This window comes from Corythoichthys intestinalis, chromosome 22, assembly GCF_030265065.1.
Source record: "Corythoichthys intestinalis isolate RoL2023-P3 chromosome 22, ASM3026506v1, whole genome shotgun sequence".
Classification (NCBI taxonomy): Eukaryota; Metazoa; Chordata; class Actinopteri; order Syngnathiformes; family Syngnathidae; genus Corythoichthys; species Corythoichthys intestinalis.
In genome coordinates, this window is record NC_080416.1 from 4,997,407 (window position 1) to 5,018,259 (window position 20,853).

Sequence of the window (20,853 nt, forward strand, 5' to 3'; positions counted from 1 at the left end):
TAAAAAAAAATTTTACAAAACGCCTTACTTACTATACATGGTCGTTTTTTGTTTTTTTTTTACGAAAACGCCTTACGATACATACTGTATATGTGTTTTTTTTGTTGTTTTTTTTTTTTAACAAAATCGCCTTACTATCCATTGTTGTTTCTTTTTTTTACAAAAACGCCTTACTATACATGATCGTTTTTTTATGAAAACGTCTTACGATACATACTTACAATATATGTGTGGGTTTTTTTGTTGTTTTTGAACAAAAACACCTTGGTCGTTTTTTTACGAAAATGCCTTAGTTTGCATTGTTTTTTTTTTTTTTTCTTTTTACAAAACCCCTGAATATACATGGTCGTTTTTTCACAAAAACAAAACAAAACAAAAACACCTTACTATACATTGTTTTTTTTTTTTACAAAACCTCTTACTATACATGGTTGTTTATTTACGAAAACGCCTTACGATACATGCTTACTATATATGTGTGTTTTTTTTTTGTTTTTTTTTTAACAAAAACGCCTTACTATACATGGTGTTTTTTTTTTTACGAAAACGCCTTACGATACATACTGTATATGTTTTTTTTTAATTTTTGTTTTTACAAAAACGCCTTACTATACATGGTCATTTTTTTACGAAAACAGATTACATTGTAAAAAAAAAAAAAAAAGAAAACAAAACGCCTTACTATACATGGTCGTTTTTTAATGAAAACGCCTTAGATTACATTGTAAAAAAAAAAAAAAGAAAAACGAAAACAAAACGCCTTACGATACATGGTCGTAAATGTGTGTTTTTTTTGTTTTTTTGTTTTTTTACAAAAGCCGTACTATACATTATCAATTAAAAAAACAATTTTTTTTACAAAAATGCCTTACTATACATGGTTGTTTTTTTACGAAAACGCCTTACGAAACATATTTACTATATATATGTGTGGTTTTTCTTAAAAAAACGCCTTACTATACATGTTCTTTTTTTGTTTTGTTCTTTACAAAAACACCTTACTATTCATGGTCGTTTGTTTATTTTTTAACAAAAACGCCTTACTATACATGGTGTTTTTTTTATGAAAACGCCTTACGATACATACTGTATATGTTTTTTTTTTATTTTTGTTTTTATAAAAACGCCTTACTATACATGGTCATTTTTTTACGAAAACAGATTACATTGTAAAAAAAAAAAAAAAAAAAAAAAAAAAAAACGCCTTACTATACATGGCCGTTTTTTTACGAAAACACCTTAGATTGCGTTGTAAAAAAAAAGAAAAAAAGAAAAAAGAAAACAAAACGCCTTACTATACATGGTCGTTTTTTACGAAAATGCCTTAGATTACATTGTAAAAAAAAAAAACAAAGAAAAAAGAAAACAAAACGCCTTACGATACATGGTCGTAAATGTGTGGGGTTTTTTTTGTTTTTTTTACAAAAATGCCTTACTATACATGGTCGTTTTTTTACAAAAACGCCTTACGACACATACTTACTATATATATATGTGTGTTTTTTCTTAAAAAAACGCCTTACTATACATGTTCTTTTTTTGTTTTGTTCTTTACAAAAACACCTTACTATTCATGGTCGTTTTTTTTGTTTTTTTTACAAAAACCGCTTACTATAACAGGCCATTTTTTTTACGAAAACGCCGTAGTTTACATTTTCTTTCTTTTTTTTTTTTTTTTTTTTTTTTTTTACAAAACGCCTTACTTACTATACATGGTCGTTTTTGTTGTTGTTTTTTTTTTGTTTTTTTTTACGAAAACGCTTTACGATACATACTGTATATGTGTGTTTTTTTTAAAACAAAATCGCCTTACTATCCATTGTTGTTTCTTTTTTTTTACAAAAGCCTTATTATTTATTGTCATTAATTTTTTTTTTATTTTTTTTTTTACAAAAACACCTTACTATACATGGTAGTTTTTTTACGAAAACGTCTTACGATACATACTTACTATATATGTGTGTTTTTTTTTTAACAAAAACACCTTACACCTTACTATACATGGTCGTTCTTTTACGAAAACGCCTTAGTTTGCATTGTTTTCTTTTTACAAAACTCCTTACTATACATGGTCGTTTTTTCACGAAAACGCGTCACAATACATACGAACTATATAAAACAAAACAAAACAAAAACACCTTATTATACATTGTTGTTTCTTTTTTTACAAAAGCACTATTATTCATTGTCATTTTTAAAAAAAATATACTATAAACTATACCTTTTGGTTTGGAGACAGCTGGAATTTGACCCTTACTTAAGAATGGAAATCAATCATATTTTCAAAGTTCTACAAACCTCTTTGAGTTTGTATTGTATGTGTGTGTAGTTTTACGGCCACGGCAACTATTCTTGTGAACAAAACATCTTTGTGAACAAATTAACATCTTTCTTTATGACCCACCTAGGTACTGCTGTCACCTAATCAGCACCGGAAGTTGCTAAGATAGGAAGATCTGCTTAGGCAGATGTGGCTCTTTGAAGTAAGCTTGTCCATCTGCTACATTGAGTCACTTCATCGCTGCATTGAGGTCATCCGCTGCCCCCATTTTTTCCTCCAGTGGGTAGAGCGTTTAGTTGGGGTGTGTGTGTGTATATATATATACAGGCTATTTTGGAAAAAAAAAATTTTTTAATGACAATGTATAATAAGGCTTTTGTAAAAAAAAAAAAAGAAATAACAATGTATATAGTAAGGCGTGTTTGTTAAAAAAACAAACAAAAAAAACACATATATAGTAAGAATGTATCGTAAGGCATTTTCGTAAAAAAACGACCATGTATAGTGAGGCGTTTTTGTAAAATAAATAAATAAATAAATAACAATGAATAATAGGGCTTGTGTAAAAAAAAGAAACAACTATGTATAGTAAAGCGTTTTGTAAAAAACCCCCCCAAAAAAACAATAAAAACTAAGGCTGTTTCATAAAAAAACATAGAAGGCCTTTTTGTAAAAAACAGCCATGTATATTAAGGCGTTAAAAAAAAAAGACCATGAATAGTCAGCCGTTTTTCTTAATAAAACAAAACAAAACAAAACACAAATATATAGTATGTATCGTAAGGCGTTTTCGTAAAAAAACGACCATGTATAGTGAGGCGTTTTTGTAAAATAAATAAATAAATAAATAACAATGAATAATAGGGCTTGTGTAAAAAAAAGAAACAACAATGTATATAGTAAGGCGTTTTTGTTAAAAAAAACACACACATATATAGTAAGTATGTATCGTAAGGCGTTTTTGTAAAAAAACGACCATGCATAGTAAGGCGTTTTGTAAAAAAAAAAAAAACTATGTATAGAAGGCGTTTTTGTAAAAAACAGCCATGTATATTAAGGCGTTAAAAAAAAAAAGATCATGAATAGTAAGGCGTTTTTGTTAAAAAAACAAAACAAAACACAAATATATAGTAAGTATGTATCGTAAGGCGTTTTCGTAAAAAAACGACCATGTATAGTAAGTCGTTTTTGTAAAAAAAATGTTTTTTTAAATGACAATGAATAATAGGGCTTTTGTAAAAAAAGAAACAATAATGTATAGTAAGGCGTTTTTGTTAAAAAAAAAAACAAAACAAAAAACACACACACACACATATATAGTAAGTATGTATCGTAAGGCATTTTTGTAAAAAAACGACCATGTATAGTAAGGCGTTTTGTAAATTTATTTAAAAAAAAATAAAAAAAAGAAACAATGTAAACTAAGGCGTTTTTGTAAAAAAACCGACCATGTATATATAGTAAGGCATTTTTGTAAAAAAAAAAAACAAAAAAAACAACAACAATGTATAGAAGGCGTTTTTGTAAAAAAACAGCCATGTATATTAAGGCGTTAAAAAAATGAATCACGTTAAAATATTTGACGCAATTAACGCACATGCCCCGCTAAAAACAGATTAAAATGACAGCACAGTGTAATGTCCGCTTGTTACTTGTTTTTTGGTGTTTGGCACCCTCTGCTGGCGCTTGGGTCCAACTGATTTTATGGCTTTCAGCACCATGAGTAAGAGGTGTAATTACTGACATCAACAATGGCAGGCTACTAGTTTATTTTTTGATTGAAAATTTTACAAATTTTATTAAAACAAAAACATTAAGAGGGGTTTTAATATGTAATTTCTATACCTTGTACTAACATTTATCTTTTAAGAACTACAAGTCTTTCTATCCATGGATCGCTATAACAGAATGTTAATAATGTTAATGCCATCTTGTTGATTTATTGTTATGATAAACAAATACAGTACTTATGTACCGTATGTTGAATGTATATATCCATCTTTTGTCTTATCTTTCCATTCCAACAATAATTTACAGAAAAATATGGCATATATTATACATGGTTTGAATTGCGATTAATTTTTAAGCTGTAATTAACTCAATTAAAAATTTTAATCATTTGACACCCCTAGTTAAGACTAAGGTGAACGCATGGAGTTTGGCCTTTTGGCCGGGTTGTTGGAACTGCGCCAGGTGTTGGTTCAGCTGGCATGATTCCGGCAGTCTGGCTAAAAGGTCAGATTCCTTCAATACCCAGAAAGACCCCACTTCTGAACCATAGAGATAAAAAAGCCAGGCTGGAGTTTGCCAAAAACTTACCTGAGAAAGCCAAAAACGTTTTGGAAGAATGCTCTCTGGTCAGATGAGACACAAGTAGAGCTTTTTGGGAAGCGTGTTCACAGGAAAAAAACCGTGGCCTTCAAAGAAAACAACATGGTCCCGACAGTCAAACATGGCGAAGGTTTCCTGATGTTTTTGGGTTGCTTTGCTTCCTCTGGCACTGGACTGCTTGACCGTGTGCATGGCATTTTGAAGTCTGAAGACTACCAACAAATTTTGCAGCATAATCTAGGGCCCGGTGTGAATGTGTCAAATAAAAATTAAGGAAAATCATGACACAAAATCCCAACAGCCGTTTACCTTTGTAAAGGAGGACTTCCACTTTAATTCTACATCATACATACAGTATATACACTTTTATAGGCTTTAGTTTCATACAAAAACAATCAATGTATATATAGGAGGCAAGAACAATGACCTTTTTTGAACGCCACCTCCAAAAAACATACAGAAAAATAAATATCAAACAGTTGCGTGTGGCTCGTTCGGACGTGTGCTTTGCTTCAGTTGGGGGAAAACCGAAGAAGGCAATTGAGATCTTAAAAGCTATGAGATAATCCCACATTTAAGGGATAATTATATCAATGCATCATACCTGGCGCTCACACTTTGTAGAAACAAACCAGAAAGTCACACAAAAACAAACCGATATAACAACCAATGAGACTAAAGCAAGTGTGGAGAGTGTCTTATTGGCTTTTTCATGGACAAACATGATCTTCTTATCCCCAAAACATATTACCGTTAAGATGCGAAACGTCAATTTGACGCGAGGGCTCATGAAACACTTGCGTCAGTTTGAAATTCACGTATAAGTCAACTTTGCGCACGGTAACGACGGATTTAAGAAAATGGCTGGTTCTTGTCGATGAATTGTAACCGCATGCGTCTTTTATCTGGCGTGGTGCAGATTTCCTCGAGAAAATCTTGGATATTCCCTCGAAAAACATAACCATGGTCGGACGGGAAGAGGGTCATTTCGGGAGGAAGACGTAAGCTGCATAGAGGGCTACTTTCGGGTACTGTTCGTCATAGTTGCCCTCTTGAAGCAGTTTGGAGATTCCTGATTGAAGAGATCTCGACACGCATCCCTGAAGTAGCGGGATGGCGTCCGTGCGTATAAAAATACTGCTGTACCATAACAAAACTATGAAGAAGACGCTCCGGATCACCGGCTAATGTCTCGATTGGCTTCCCAGCTCTTGCTGCCCGTGGCTTCGCCACTTCCCCCAAAGTTAAAGAACGGGTGCTTGAGGGAGTCTGCGAGAACCAGCCTCTTGGACGGCTCGTACTCCAGCATGCTTTCGATCAGATCGAACAACTGATGATGCTCCTCCGCTTCCGAGAGCAAGTATCTCTGAAAAAGCATTAAAACAACAAATAAACTCATAATTCTATCAATGTTACGTTCAAGCCACGCCCACTTTCTGTACTCACCCTCAGAGGTTTGCAGTTTTCCCGTACGTATTTCCCGGCTGAGGAGCTCTCATCCCAGTCGAGACGACCTCGGTAAAAATATTTTTGTTTCCTAAAGAGAAGGTAGTGTGTATTACAAGTAGAGCTGAAACGAATACTCGAGTATATCCGAGTATATCCGAGTAATTTTATTCACCTCGAGGAATCGTTTAATTTTGCCAGCTCTAAGCATCACGTTTTGCCCGGACTACTTTTAATGCGGGACAACCCGCTGACGTCACGTGCGTAGAGGAAGAAGCAATAAAATTTTTTTTTTAAAAAACTTACCGCAGCCGACAGCCGCTACAAACTACGCCGACGTTGCTAAAACTACGCCTGCATGATGCTAGTTTGGTAGCAGGTAGTGTCCGATGCGTCTCATAGATATCGCATGCATTTAGGACTAGATCGAAATGACAGACTCGGCCGCGTCTGGGCAGCGTTAGTAAACAGCCGCCATCTTTAAGCAGTAGACTTCTCATCGCTGATAAATATAACGTTACTGTCACTCGCTCATGTAACGTTAGCCCTTCGGAAGGGTAAGTTTCTATTGATTATGACCGCTGTCGATGCGTGGCTAACGTGTCTTACATACAGGCTTTATTTAATCTGTAAAAACATAGCGCTGTAGAGTGATGAGAGTGTAAAATTAAAACATAATAAAGCTAACTGTCAGTTTTAGCTCAGTAGTCAATGCAGAATAAATGTGCTCCAATACAGCTGGTATCATACATTTATTTTGAACACTGCAAAAACTCAAAATCCTACCAGTACTTACAGTTTAGACTAACTTAAAACTTAACTTAAAAATAGCTTGACACAAATGGAAACTAAATTGAAACACGTGGGAAAAACACGTAGCTTTCAAGTGATGTGTGTTATCAAGCGTAATTACATTTTTAGGTAAGAAATATGTTTTATTTTTATGTAAGGTCTAGAAGTTTTTTCAGTGAAAGCAGTGAATTTTTTTTCTAGTCACATCTTAGATGCAATTGTTGGCTGTTTTCAACAATGTACATCGAAAATAAAGACATTGATTGACTGAAAATGGTTCAATAGTGGATCAAATGTCTTTTTTTCTCATGTATATTTATAATTGCTCTTTACCTAAAAAAAAAAAAGTTATATCCAATTACTCAATTAATCGATAGAATTTTCAGTCGACTACTCGATTACTAAAATATTCGATAGCTGGAGCCCTAATTACAAGCACCTTTTAAATGCAAGCAGGGTGTGTGCATATAACTCTCACCTTGTCTTGCGGATCATTCTGGATGGCACAGGTCCAAGGATTCTCTCCATCATGGCCAAATGCTCCCTGTTGTCATGAGTCTGATGGAAACAGATTCAGAGGAACTGAAATTTTCCTGTAATGTATGCCTGAGAGCACCTTACTGATTACAGTGGTATGAAAAAGTATCTGAACCTTTTGGAATTTCTCACATTTCTGCATAAAATCACCATCTAATGTGATCTGAGCTTTGTCAAAATCACACAGATGAAAAAAAGTGTCTGATTTCACTAAAGTCACCCAAACATTTATAGGTTTTCATATTTTAATGAGGATAGTAAGCAAACAATGACAGAAGGGGAAAATATAAGTAAGTGAAACATCACATCTAATATTTTGTGCCCCCCCACAGACACTTCCTGTAGCTGCAGATCAGTCTGGGACATTGATCAGGGCTAATCTTGACACATTCTTCTCGACAAAACTGCTGTACCTAAGTCAGATCCCCGGGATTTCTGGCATGAATCGCTGTCTTTAGGTCATGCCACAGCATCTCACTCGGGCTCAAGTCTGGACTTTGACTTGGCCACTACAGAACGTGTATTTTGTTCTCCTGAAACCATTCTGAAATTGATTTACTTTTGTGTTTTGAAACATTGCCTTGTTGCAGCATCCATCTTCTTTTTAGCTTCAACTGTCTGACAGACGGCCTCAGGTTTTCCTGCAAAACGTTTGAATTCATTCTTCCATGAATGATTGCAAGTTGTCTATGCCCTTAGTAAGCAAAACAGCCCCAATTCATGAAGCTCCCTCCATCATGCTTCACGGTGCAACTATGGTGCATTTTCGTCTCGTTTCCCAGCTTTATACAAATCAACAATCCTTGATCGCAGGTCTTCAGGCTGTTTTGGCCGAGCCATGACGCACATCAGACAATGCTTCTCATCAAGACAATTCTTACCAGGTGTGTGTTTTATAGCGGGCAGGGCAGCGTTACCATAAAAAAATGCCACAAACCAAAATCCATTTTGCCACATGGTAAAAAAATGCCACATGCCAAAATCCATTTTGCCACATGGCAAAAAAATGCCACATGGCAAAATGAATTTTGCCACATAGAAAAAAAATGCCAAATGGCAAAATGAATTTTGCCACATAGAAAAAAATGCCAAATGGCAAAATGAATTTTGCCACATAGAAAAAAAATGCCACATGGCAAAATGAATTTTGCCACATAGAAAAAAAATGCCACATGGCAAAATCCATTTTGCCAAATGGCAAAAAAATGCCACAAGCCAAAATCCATTTTGCCACATGGCAAAAAAATGCCACATGCCAAAATCCTTGCCACATGGCAAAAAAAAAAAAAAAAAAAGCCACATGCCAAAAATCCATTTTGCCACATACAAAAAAATGCCACATGGCAAAATGAATTTTGCTACATACAAAAAAAAAAAAAAAAAAAAGCCACATGGCAAAATACCAAAAAAATGCCACATAGCACAAATCCATTTCGCCACATGCCAAAATCCATTTCGCCACATACAAAAAAAAAAAAAAAAAAAAAAAAAAAAAAAAAAAAAAGCCACATGGCAAAATGAATTTTTCCACATACCAAAAAAAATGAAAAATAACAAAAAATGCCACATGGCAAAATCAATTTTGCTACATTGCAAAAAAATGCCACTTGCCCAAATCCATTTTACCAAATGGCAAAAAAATGCCACATGCCAAAATCAATTTTGCCACATACCCAAAAAAAAAAAAAAGCCACATGGCAAAATCAATTTCGCCACATACCAAATACCACTTTTCGTTCTCGCTGTCTCTCCAATAACATATAGAAATGCCTACAGCATAAGACACTTTAGAACATCATATTCAAGTTCAAAGACTGATATTTATATACAAGTCAAAAATAGCCCTGTGAGAAATTCATAGCAAAGTTCATTGAAAGTTCATATAATTTTAAATAATCGAGAAGTTAAGAAATTAATATAAACAATGCAATTTTTTGACCCTACCTATTGAAAGAATCGGGATCGAGAATCATTTAGAACCGGAATCAAACGCAGAATCGGAATTGTTCAAATTCAAACGATGCCCAACCCTACTCTTTATATTTTACTTGTAAGCAATAAGTTGTGCTGAGCGTACCTGAAACAAGGTGAAGCCCAGGTAGTACTCAAACAGGATACAGCCGATGCTCCACACATCACAAGGATGGCTCCAGCCCATTTCTAAGCACCGAAAATATTGAGTAAACACATGTCCCAGCGCTGAGCGCACATACAATCAAGCACAAATGCTCCCAGAGACAAAGCCGCCATTCATCATCATCCCTCTTCCACTACATTTAATGAATTTTAATAGCAGTCACGCTTACCTAAAATGACCTCAGGGGCACGGTAATGCCTGGTGGACACAATCGTGCTGTGATGCTCGTGGTCGAAAGTGGCGCTGCCAAAATCCACCACGCGAACTGCTGTGCTCTTCACGGTCCTTTCCTCTCGTTTCTGCCATAAGAAAACTTTCTCTGTATTGCTCACGAAAACATGAATAATAAAAATGTACTTTGTTTTCACAAAATAACAGAAAGAGTAACATAAGTTTCTTAGCAACAGTTGACTTCAGGTAGACTTAAAATTTTCCGCCGTCTTACCTTCTCCACATTGTATGACATGGTGAAATCAGAGTTGACGAATAGGATGTTTTCAGGCTTCAGGTCCGTGTGTGTTAACTTATTGTCATGGAGAACTGTTGAGATAGAACAGGAAATGTGCTCTTTCAATATACAATGACAATAAACGCTTTATATTTTAATTTATTTGGATGAATGGTAGAGAAAATGAATGAATGCAAAAGGTGTCTCAAAAATAAGACATTTAAACTTACACTTTACAGCAAGACAGAGTTGGTATGCCATGTGTCGGACTTGACCAATGGAGTAGGGCAGGTAGTTGTTTTCTTTGAGGAAATCGAAGGTGCTTAGAGCCAGCAGCTCAAAGGAGATACACATGTGACCGTGATAGTCAAACCAGTCGTACATCTGCACGCACAGGCTGCAAGATAAAAAGGATGAAAAGACTTCAATCGTGGAGCCTTGATGAAAATAATGTGCAGAATTGCAAGAATATTGTGACAGTATGTGAAAATTGAACCATATTTATTCTGATGAAAAGCATATTTCCTTAACTCTAATGACAAATGTGTAATTCTTACAATTTGTTGTCAGGATCCTTCTCGTTGATCTTCTCAAGTACATTGATCTCAAGGCGAGCTGCTTCTTTGTACTTCTCCACATTCTTGATAATTTTCAAAGCAACACTTGCTGCTCCCCTTAAAAAATGAAATAAAAACTTTAAACATCAAATCGGCAAAATTTGTTGCACTTTAAGTAGTAGCAATATAGATTTTGACTCAATTTGTACACTTCTCTGATCAAGATTTCAACTATGGAATTCAATAGAGCTGAAACGAATACTCGAGCAACTCGAGTTTAAAAACTGATCCGAGTAATTTTATTCACTTCAAGGAATCTAATTTTGCCAGCTCGAAGCATCACATTTTGCCCGGTCTACTTTTAGTGTGGGACTGCTAAATGGTAACGCTAACCTGAATGCTACGAGTTACATTTTGAGTGCAAGGATCACTCAGTAAATGCCTTAAAAGTCTGAGGCAACATTGCATATTCTCTTATACAAAAAAAAAATAAAAATCTTAAAATGTTTACAAAACAAGCAAGCCTGAGGCTTACCTGTAGCAGCCTGCCTTCAAGCTGCTGCGGGGTCCTAAAGTTATTAAGACGCGGCCGCAATTGCCCACACAGATGCCTGATCAAAATCATTTTTTATCAGCTTTTTGTTAATCGGTCGATGTTGGAAAAAAGTCCATACATCGGCCCAATATATGGGCTGGCGGATATATCGGTCGACCTAAGTCATAAATATGACAGTCTTATGACAGTTTTATGACGCCAATGTCGAACAAAGTGTTACCAAATTTCAAAGCCAAAATGTCCTCCAATTCTGCAATGACCAAAGAAGTGCTGTTTTTGGCTGCCATTTTAACTTTCGTCTTAGTCTTTTGGAAGATAATAGTCATATTTTAGTCATTTAAATGTGTGTCTTCATCTGTTTTTTGTTGACGAAAACTAAAACTCAAAACAAGCAATGGGGAGAATAGAGAGGACTATAGTGGGTGAGTTAGGGGGGGTGCCGCACGTCACATGAGTGACAAAACCAGAAATTGCTACCTGCGGTGCAGGTGAACTACACATAAAATGTCACACAGTGTTAACATGTGACGGAAACTATGGTGCATTTTCGTCTCGTTCCAGACGAAAACTGTCATTCATGTCAGTATGTTTTAGTCTCGAGTCCCAAGACACGTTTTTAGCTCGGTATCGTCTCATCATCGGCATGAAAAAAAAATTGTTATATATTTTATATATTTTCGTTTTAGTCTTCGTTGACGAAAACAACACTGAACCAAAGTCAGTCCCTAAATTTGTACCGTATTTTTCGAAGTACAAGTCGCGTTTTTTTTCCATATTTTGGCTGGGGGTGCGACTTATACTCAGCAGCGACTTATGTGTGAAATTATTAACACATTATGATATCATTTCACATGTTATTTTGGTGTTTTGGAGTGACACTGATTGTTTGGTAAACTTGTTAGCATGTTCTTTAAGCTATAGTTATCTGAATAACTCTTAATAGCTATAGCCACATTCGCGTTCTGCCTTTGGCAATGTGTGTTCAATTGTATTATTGACTTTTTTTTATATTGAAATGCATGCTTTTAGTTTTTGGCGCTTTCACGCCCACGTGGGGGCGCACTCGCTTACGTGAAGAGCGCTCACACGCCACAAGAAGACGGACAGCTACGTAGCTCTGAGTGAGTGGGTGAGTTAGCGAGAGAGAAACAAGGCTGCGAACCTACGTTTATTGTTTATGCTTTTAAAATATCTCTACAGAGGCAACGCTTGTGTGTATCATCTTTTCTGTTGTTGTGTTTTCCACCCGCGATCGGACACTTAGAGCCAGTTGTGTGGGTGTTTGAACGATGTGCTAATGTTAGCGAACGCATGCTAACAGTTTATATCATTGCTGTAAAACAACCTAATTTATTTACGTTGATCCGAACCTATTTAGTATCGAGGACCAAATTGATTCAGCAAATTATATGGACGTCCATCATCATCATTTGGGAGTTCGCTGTATAGCCAGGACCGAGCCGTAGCGTCCTGGTGAGGACAGAATATTCGCATTTCGTTGTTCATGCACTGTACATTTATTCAACATGTTGTTCTCTATTGTATTTTTATATTAAATTGCCTTTCAAGATGACATGTCTGTTCTATGTGTTGGATTTTATCCCCCAAAAATGCGACTTATACTCCAGTGCGACTTAGATGTTTTTTTCTCTTCGTTGGCCATTTTATGACTGGCGTGACTTATGCTCAGGTGCGACTTGTAGTCCGAAAAATACGGTACTAAGATGTAATGTTTTAAATGACAAACCTGCGATGGTCAATACACTGCATCACCCTCCCAAAGGTGCCTTCTCCCAAAGTACTGACAATTTCATCTGCGTCATAGCACAAAGAGAATAGGGGGAAAAGGGAGCAACAGCGAGGGAAGAGAGAACAGGAGAATTAGACAAACGGATTGACTAAGGCAAACACATCCTAGAACCTATCCTATTTACACAAAGCTGCCTATTCAATGGGGCAGGCTTTAAATACAAAAACTATACAGTTAACACTATATGATACAGGAAGGGTAAAAAGCGGATAGGTGATGTGCGCCTTTGATGACCCATTTTCAGCCATCAAAAAGTGGACGCAACCCCTTTCCCCAAATATTAACTAATAAAAAAATGTTAAAAGTCAGTGTATGTGTATGTTTCTACTAAAAGTGTTCAGTTTTCTTAAAAAGGAAAATATCTGAAACCACTTACAACTAGCTAGCTTTTTGCAATTTGACAGAGAAACAAGTGCAAGTGAGATTCTAATTGTTTTCGACCCCAAAGGTAACCTGTGAAACATCGAAAAAATGCTCCACAATTTAAATCCCAATAAAGAAAAAGTCCCTGAAAGAATCTTCGTTGTTGCAATCCACCCTAATTCAGCTAGAGCAATGAGCTTTCTAATATGGAATCATCATCATCATCATCAGGCACGCCCATTTAAACGCTCTAAGCTTTAAATACTCATACGGAGAAGGGTTACGATAGAGTAGTGGCAGTGAGTACATCTCTCTTGCAGGACGTCCCCACTCCGACAGATCAGGTGCCCTTCCTCGTCGTCCCTCACACTCAGTGCCCGCGTCCGGCTGTTGCTCCGCTGTTTTCACACCCAAACCGCCATCAGCAGGTCACGACACAACCAAGGGGAACATGGGGGTATTCAGGGGCAGCCGTGGCGTCAGAGGCGGACGAGGAGGGCGAAGGTGGGTTTGGTGGTCATGGGGCGATTCACGCATGACACCACGTGAAGAAAATATATAACGATAGGGATATAGTGCAAGGGAACAAGTCAAAGATCACATGATGTCCTCTGCTTCCCCCCCACCACTTTCTACGTTTAAAGCACAGCTGCTTAAAAACAAGTAAGCAACTGTTACATCTATCCATTCATTCAACGCAATACCCAAATAAGAAAACATTAACATCAGAGCTCATTAGCTTGACTTGTCAGGTAAATAACATGAAGGGGACCAAATACAAGTGAGCAGAAAAAGTTACTACTTGCTCACCCGAGATCTATATTGTTGGATAGACGTGTGGTGATAAAGATGATATTTAAAAAATACATCTTCAGTACCAAAATGTCTAAATATAAAATTACATTGAATTTGACACATTTGCATTTTTTGGGTGGAACATTTTCACTTTTTTGCCCAACTACTTTCCAACACTCAAAACTTGCTATTCCGTGTTGCCACAAATTTCCAGTTGACCCAAACACAAAAAAACGGTTTTGAGAACAAAAATGAATTATGAGGTTTATTCTTAACTAGAAAATTTAAGTTACTCGTGTAGAAATTACATGGAGAATGCTTGCAGTGCTTAATGAATTTATGGTGGTAAAATAAATAATAATTAAAAAAAAAACATAACGATAATTATTAATAATTAAGTAAACGATTAATCGGATAAATGTCACTTCTTTCAATTACCTTCACAATTTACCTTGAAGTTCTTCTCGTCATTTTGTAAAGTAGCAATGAAGACAAAATGGATGACTATTTCCTTCAAAAATACTATTTGATTACAGCTTCCTGACTTAAATGTATCGATTATCAATTTTGTTGGCAACTAATTTATTAATCGATTCAATTGACTAGTTGTTGCAGCATTATTAAGAAGCTAGCTTAGACAGCAAAATTGTTGTTTTCCAAAGTAAAAGCAGATTTTTCTTCATGTCCTACTTTGACTTAACAAAAAACATAATAAAGAAATCTGAAAATATTTACAACTGAGAAGTTATATATACGTTATAATTTCATGAATTTAGACAATTTTAAGGTTGCAGAAGGTTCCAAACGATTAATCGGTTATCAAAATAGTTGTCGATTAATTTGCTAATCGATTAGTTGTCGATTAATTGCTGCACTTTTAAGTATCGTCATATAATTTTTGTCAACAGGTATAGTATCGTTCAATAGGAGTCAAATGATTTAAACTGTAATTACACAGCCCAAACACCGCCGAGAAGGGGGGCGCTAATGTGACGTGAACGCTATTTATTTTGATGAGTGTCAATTAAAATGAGTTTGTCTCATCGTGGTTATTTAATTTTATGGGGATTGCATGTCTACCTCAGATTTTAAGCAATGTTCTGCATAGTGTTGCAACAATTACCTTGAGTAATTCAATTAGAAAAAAGCTTTGAATCAAATCATGCTGCTTCGAAGATTTGTTTAATTCGAGTGGCGTTGCAATGGTCTGTTTTGAAAGGGTTGCGTTTAGTTTTATTGATTTGAGTGGATACACACAGCCCTTTAGCGGCAACAGTGAATATGACATTCATTCATCTAATATGGCTGAATCTAGCTGCTCCCTGTTAAGACTTACATAAGCTAAGTTTTTGTTTGAGCTAACATGTTTGTTTATGTTTAAGCATCCGTAATTTATTTAGCAGCTTTTTGTGGAATATGTGTTTGAACGATTTGTTAAGAGCATTGTGGAAAAAAATGATAGCATTTAAGCTAGCGGAATTTTGCTATGCAATTTAGCCAATTTTCTTTTTGTTGGACTCAAACCCTCATTTTTTTATTTTTGTAAATATTTTTTATACCGTTTGAGGCTAAGTTTAAGTATTTTAATTTATTTTAAATGCAATTATTGCTCTAAAGGTTGGAGAGCTCCCAGTGTTGTTTTGAACTGGCAGTCCAATCTGTACCATTGATTTTTTTTAAACTAAAAAAATGTCAAATGGCAGGAATAATATGAATGAAAAGTAAAGACCTGCAACGTGTGTTTGTGACGAAGAAAATATTGTTTCAAATCGGGTGCCAAAAAGTCCTACAATCGCAATAGTATGAAAAAAATGCTGTATATAAACATACAATAACATTATTCGAATTTTTGCAACAATGTGAGAAGTCTGAAGTCTGTGTGCATTAAAATGAAAATGTTCTCCCAAAGTGAAGCACCTATGTGAAGAAAAAACACGACAAATTGCTTTCGGCAGAAGTAAAAACAAATCAGAAAGATTGCACTACTTACCAAGTCCAGGGGCTGTGAAAAGCAAATGGTTAGAGAAGGAAAGAGGCAGAGAAAGCTGAGCGCAAGAGACAGAAATAGAAAGAAAAAAAAAAAAAAAAAAAAAAAAAAAAAAAGTGAAGAGAGTAAGAAAGACCCTCGCGGGTCTGGCTGTACTCACCGAGGACGATGGGCTATAGGACCTGGTTCTACGCCGCCTTCGTTTGTGCTTACGCCTGCTGCCCTTTCGCCTGTACGAATCATCCCGCTCCCGTTCCCTTTCGCGGCCCCGTCGGTAGTCGTACATGTTTGGCGAGGCGTCGCGTGGATAGTAACTTTCGGCGGCTCCGTGCGGCTCCCTTTCTCGGTCATGGTCGCGATCTTTATCTCTGCTCTGATCCAATCTTCTGTATCCCTCGCAGAATCTTCGGTCAAACGGCCGGCGATCTGTTGAGCGATTGTCGTAGGTCCGACTGCATCCGGTCAACAGAAAAATAAAAGATCAGTGACAAGTAGAAGTGTAAGGTTATCGATATGCTCAAGCCAAGAATCGATATAGGAGTTGCTTGCATGGTTTGTAAAAAAATGGTTTTATTCAGGGTTCTTGCACCCTTTTGAAAGTCAAATTTAATGCTTACCCTTTATTGCCAAATGAATCACATTTATCACACCTAAAATTTCAAGATTTTGAGACTAATTCAGAATTTTGACATTTCTTTTTGAAAAAAAATGATGGATGCAAGTCAACACATGCATCTGCAGGTTCAATGAGGAGAAAAAAACAGGATTTAGCAATATTAGAGCGCTTATTGCACATATTGATTTTGACTTTTCTTTTTACAAATTTGAAAAAAAGGTTTCATTTTCTTTTTCAAATTTGGGGATTTTCTGACAATTGCTTCACATTGCAGGTATGTAAGCGTTAAGACATTTTTAAGATCTTTTGGTAGCAATCCTGGCATTAAACGCATCATCTGGAAATTTAATACCTACTGCAATTTTCCATTAAATTCAAGACAATACCTTGATCATCCGGATTTGAAATTTAAGACATTTTAAGATCGATAAACTCGAGTAATTCGATTAGAAAAAAGCTTCGAATCAAATTTTGCTGCTTCGAGTATTATTTTAATTAGATTGGTGTAGCAATGGGTTCTTTTGAAATTGTTTGCATTTAGTTTTATTGATTTTGGTGGATACACTGCCCTCTATTGGCAACAGTGAATATGACATAACCCATTTAACATGAATGAATCCAGCTGCTCCCTATTAAGACCAACATAAGGTAAGTTTTTGTTTGAGCTAATGTTTTTTAATGCATTCGTAATTTTGTTTATAGGCACATTGCTGGCCAAAATTATTGGCAACCCTGCAATTCTGTCAGATAATGCTCAATTTCTCCCAGAAAATGATTGCAATTACAAATGCAAAAAAAAAAAAAAAAAAAAAAATATATATATATATATATATATCATTTTACACAAAACTCTAAAAATGGGCTGGACAAAAGTATTGACACCCTTTGAAAAATCATGTGATGCTTCTCTAATTTGTGTAATTAAACGCACCTGTTACTTACTCGTGGCCCATAACAGGTAGTGGCAATAACTAAATCACACTTGCAGACAGTTAAAATGGATTAAAGTTGACTCAACCTCTGTCCTGTGTCTTTGTGTGTACCACATTGAGCATGGAGGGAAAAAAAAGAAGACTAAACAACTGTCTTGACAAGCAAAATTGTGAGGACGCATGGGCAATTTTAAGGCTACAAGTCCATCTCCAAAGACCTGAATGTTCCTGTGTCTACCGTGCAGTGTTATCAATAAGTGTAAAACCCATGGCACAGAAAAGAAAAATTGACAAGAGATTTCAAAGAAAGATGGTGGATAAAGAACCTCGACTAACATCCAAACAAGTTCAAGCTTTCCTGCAGTCCAAGGGTACCACAGTGTCAATCCGTACCATCCGTCGGCATCTGAATGAAAAGGGACTCTATTGTAGGATACCCAGGAAGACCCCACTTCTGACCCAGAGACATTAAAAAGCCAGGCTGGAGTTACCTGAGAAAGTCAAAAACGTTTTGAAAGAATATTCTCTGGTCAGATGAGACAAAAGCAGAGCTTTTTGGGAAAAGGCATCAACATAGAGTTTACAGGGAAAAAAAACAACGCCTTCAAAGAAAAGAACAACAGCCAAACATGGTCGAGGTTCCCTGATGTTTTGGGGTTGCTTTGCTTCCTCTGGCACTGGACTGCTTGACCGTGTACATGGCGTTATGAAGTCTGAAGACTTTATGATTGTTTTTGTTTTTCATTTCAAGCAAAATAAATGAAGATATTACTACAACGCAATTGTAATTGCAATCATTTTTGGGGAGAAATTGCAGGGGTGCCAATACTTTTGGCCAGCACTGTAAGTTGCTGACTTACACCGAGGTTGGGGACAACATATATTTAAGACGATTTAAGACTAGAGCTGTCCCGACTAGTCGACGTAGTCGACGTCATCGATGACGTAAATCCGTCGACGAGCACAACATGCCGTCGACGGTAAATGAAGGGTTATAAAAATGTATGCGTGGAAAGTTAGAATGTCGGATGCTCTGTTTGCAAGCAGGGAAAGCGGCACAAAGCCAAAAAAAGCGCACCAGAGTGTCCAAAACATTGACTTATTTCAAAGAAACAAAGGAGAGTACACTCCTCTGTCCTGTCTCTTCAGTGCCAAGCTTAGCTGCTCGTCGGCCGTGAATAAACACCTCAAGCGGCTTCACGCAGTTTGCAAGGTTTTTTTTTTTTTTTTTTTTTTCATTTTTTGTACACCAGAGGGTGCTGTCGCCTTACTAAATAATAATGTTTAATTGACAATGGGCCTATAAGTGCTATTAGTATTGTTCTTAATGCTAATTGAAAGGTTTATTTCATGTTATGGTTTATTTTATGGTATAGAAAATTATATAAGGTTAAAAGGTCATAAATATATACAGTATATACAGTGATTGCACTCAAGGGAGAGATTGTCAATGATAAGGTAATAAGGTAAAGGCAATTCATATAGGCAATTCATTGATATATAAATAAGGTTTAAAAGGAAAAATGTGAAAAGTTTTTGTTAATTTCTAATTGTGTTGCTTTATTTGTGTGCGCCGTAGCTCTTACGGTGTGTTTACATCAAGGATGGAATAAAAGTTGTAAACCATCAGTTTAAGAGACCATCTTTTCAATCGGGATGCTACACTAGTTAATTCTATCAGCATTTGAACTCATTGTTTATTTGTGATTTATTATTGTTATTTACGTGTTTATTTGTACTTTAATAAATGATTTGAGTGTTCCAATATGTTTTTTTTAAATTGATAAGCGTCAACAAAAATTTCATTGCTAAATTAGTTAAAAAAATAAAAAAATAAAAAAATAATTATTAGATTAGTCGACTAATCGTAAAAATAGTCGGCTGACTAATCGGGAGAAAATTAGTCGTTTGGGACAGCCCTATTTAAGACCATTCAAAACATTTGAAGACTTTTTAGGGACCCGCGGGAACCCTGATATTATAATCCAGACATTTTAGTCTTCATCTGGGTTTGGGACCAGCTCCATCTTAGTTGAAAGGCAACATCGGGTACCACTAAAAAACCTACAAAAGAAGGTCCAGACACAAACATACCTCCTTGAGCGTACATAACTGGCATCCTGTCTCTGAACTCGTCCTCTCCGCTCCCGATCCCAGTCTCTGTCGCTGCTTGAAGAGTACGTCGGTGATCTTCTGTGTCGGTGTCTGCGCCATCGATCCCTTTCTTTCTCTCTGTAACGATCATGATAGCTGCTGCCGCTGTCTCTCTCAGAGGACGTGTACCGTCTGGTGTGAGGCATCTGGCAGGTATTTGGAATGACAAACATGTTAAGGGATGGGCCCACTTAACTCAACACTTTGAAACCACAGTACTTTCAAGTACAAATAAAGCAATTGATTTGCAAGTCAGATTTTCCTTTGTTGTAAATGCAAAAATAATTAGTTGTTTTCCATCTTCTTTTCTTAGGTCCAACTTTTTAGCAAGCCTATTAGATCAAGAAATGCCAGCATGCAGAATGTGAAAAGCTTATAAATAGACGACATAAATGCTCAAGCTGGATCGCCCACGCACAGTGAGATCTGGAACTGAAAGCCCAACATACTAGAGCTAAACACAGTTGCAAAGAAAGTTGGGCGTGCATGCTGATTTAAGCTTAATTCATGCGACGAAACGATATACACGGGACAAAAACATTGCAAACAATTTCTCCGTACATTTTAACTAAACACCGCCGCTGTTAATTGCCTTGGACATTCATATAATAGTCATTTATTAAGCAAATATGAAAATTGGTAAGCCAGTGAATGTATTTATGAGCAAATCAGCGAGCAGCATTCGCCAATGTAAATAATTTGACCGCCATCTTAGCAGCTATGCTCGAGCACTTTAGCATTCGTGCTAACCATTTGGACTAGACGTTTTTTTTTAACCACACCTTTCACTTCGAGTTCAACTCCTACCGTTTTAGCAGCGAGCCCAGTACGTTTATCCCACAAGAAGTCCGTGGTGGAGGCGTTCTTGTCACATGTATAGTTTCAGTAGTTCGGTATTCCGTTGCTAGCAAATAGCTTTATGCTCTGTGAGTACAGCTAGTTCTAGCTGCGAATAGTGGAGCAAATGCTTAGTTCCATGAAACTGGGAAAACTGGCTAACCCAACTACTCGCAGCAACAGAAAAAATAATTGACACGTCGAAAAAACGGTATTCCCATAATTGCAACCCGAATTCACCAAAATGTTAAAAAATTAACAAAGCGAGACAGAG

General features: G+C 36.2%; 2 protein-coding genes across 3 annotated transcripts in view; one reads left to right on the forward strand and one right to left on the reverse strand.

Annotated features, from left to right (window-relative positions):
- Positions 1-4,916: 4,916 nt before the first annotated feature.
- clk2a (CDC-like kinase 2a) lies at positions 4,917-20,841 on the reverse strand. 2 transcript variants are annotated; one of them, XM_057828717.1, is made up of 13 exons: positions 20,550-20,841; positions 19,683-19,888; positions 16,201-16,492; positions 13,566-13,656; positions 12,833-12,899; positions 10,530-10,646; positions 10,203-10,369; positions 9,970-10,064; positions 9,694-9,823; positions 9,465-9,547; positions 7,329-7,408; positions 6,059-6,149; positions 4,917-5,978 (listed from the first exon to the last, which is right to left on the reverse strand). In XM_057828717.1, exons 2-13 carry the CDS (start codon positions 19,886-19,888, stop codon positions 5,790-5,792), a joined length of 1,608 nt encoding a protein of 535 aa, XP_057684700.1. In that variant the 5' UTR covers positions 20,550-20,841; the 3' UTR covers positions 4,917-5,789. The 2 variants fall into 2 exon arrangements, with proteins under 2 accessions (XP_057684700.1, XP_057684701.1); XM_057828718.1 differs by lacking the exons at positions 13,566-13,656; positions 19,683-19,888; positions 20,550-20,841 and having other exon boundaries at positions 16,201-16,330.
- Positions 19,568-20,853, forward strand: part of mcm3ap (minichromosome maintenance complex component 3 associated protein) — a 37,031-nt gene continuing 35,745 nt past the window's right edge. The window contains exon 1 of the mRNA XM_057828700.1: positions 19,568-20,790. The gene's annotated coding sequence lies outside the window, so the exon portion shown is untranslated. The remainder of the gene's footprint in view (positions 20,791-20,853) is intronic.

What these genes read in the sequence shown, in the direction of transcription:
- clk2a (XM_057828717.1), bottom strand. Translation starts at nt 19,888, where the DNA reads ATGCCTCACACCAGACGGTACACGTCCTCTGAGAGAGACAGCGGCAGC. An exon ending in AAGGATCCTGACAACAAATT is followed by an intron (nt 10,370 to 10,529) that starts GTAAGAATTACA and finishes TTTATCTTGCAG; the next exon opens with CCTGTGCGTGCAGATGTACG. An exon ending in TGGGCTTCACCTTGTTTCAG is followed by an intron (nt 7,409 to 9,464) that starts GTACGCTCAGCA and finishes TGTTTCCATCAG; the next exon opens with ACTCATGACAACAGGGAGCA.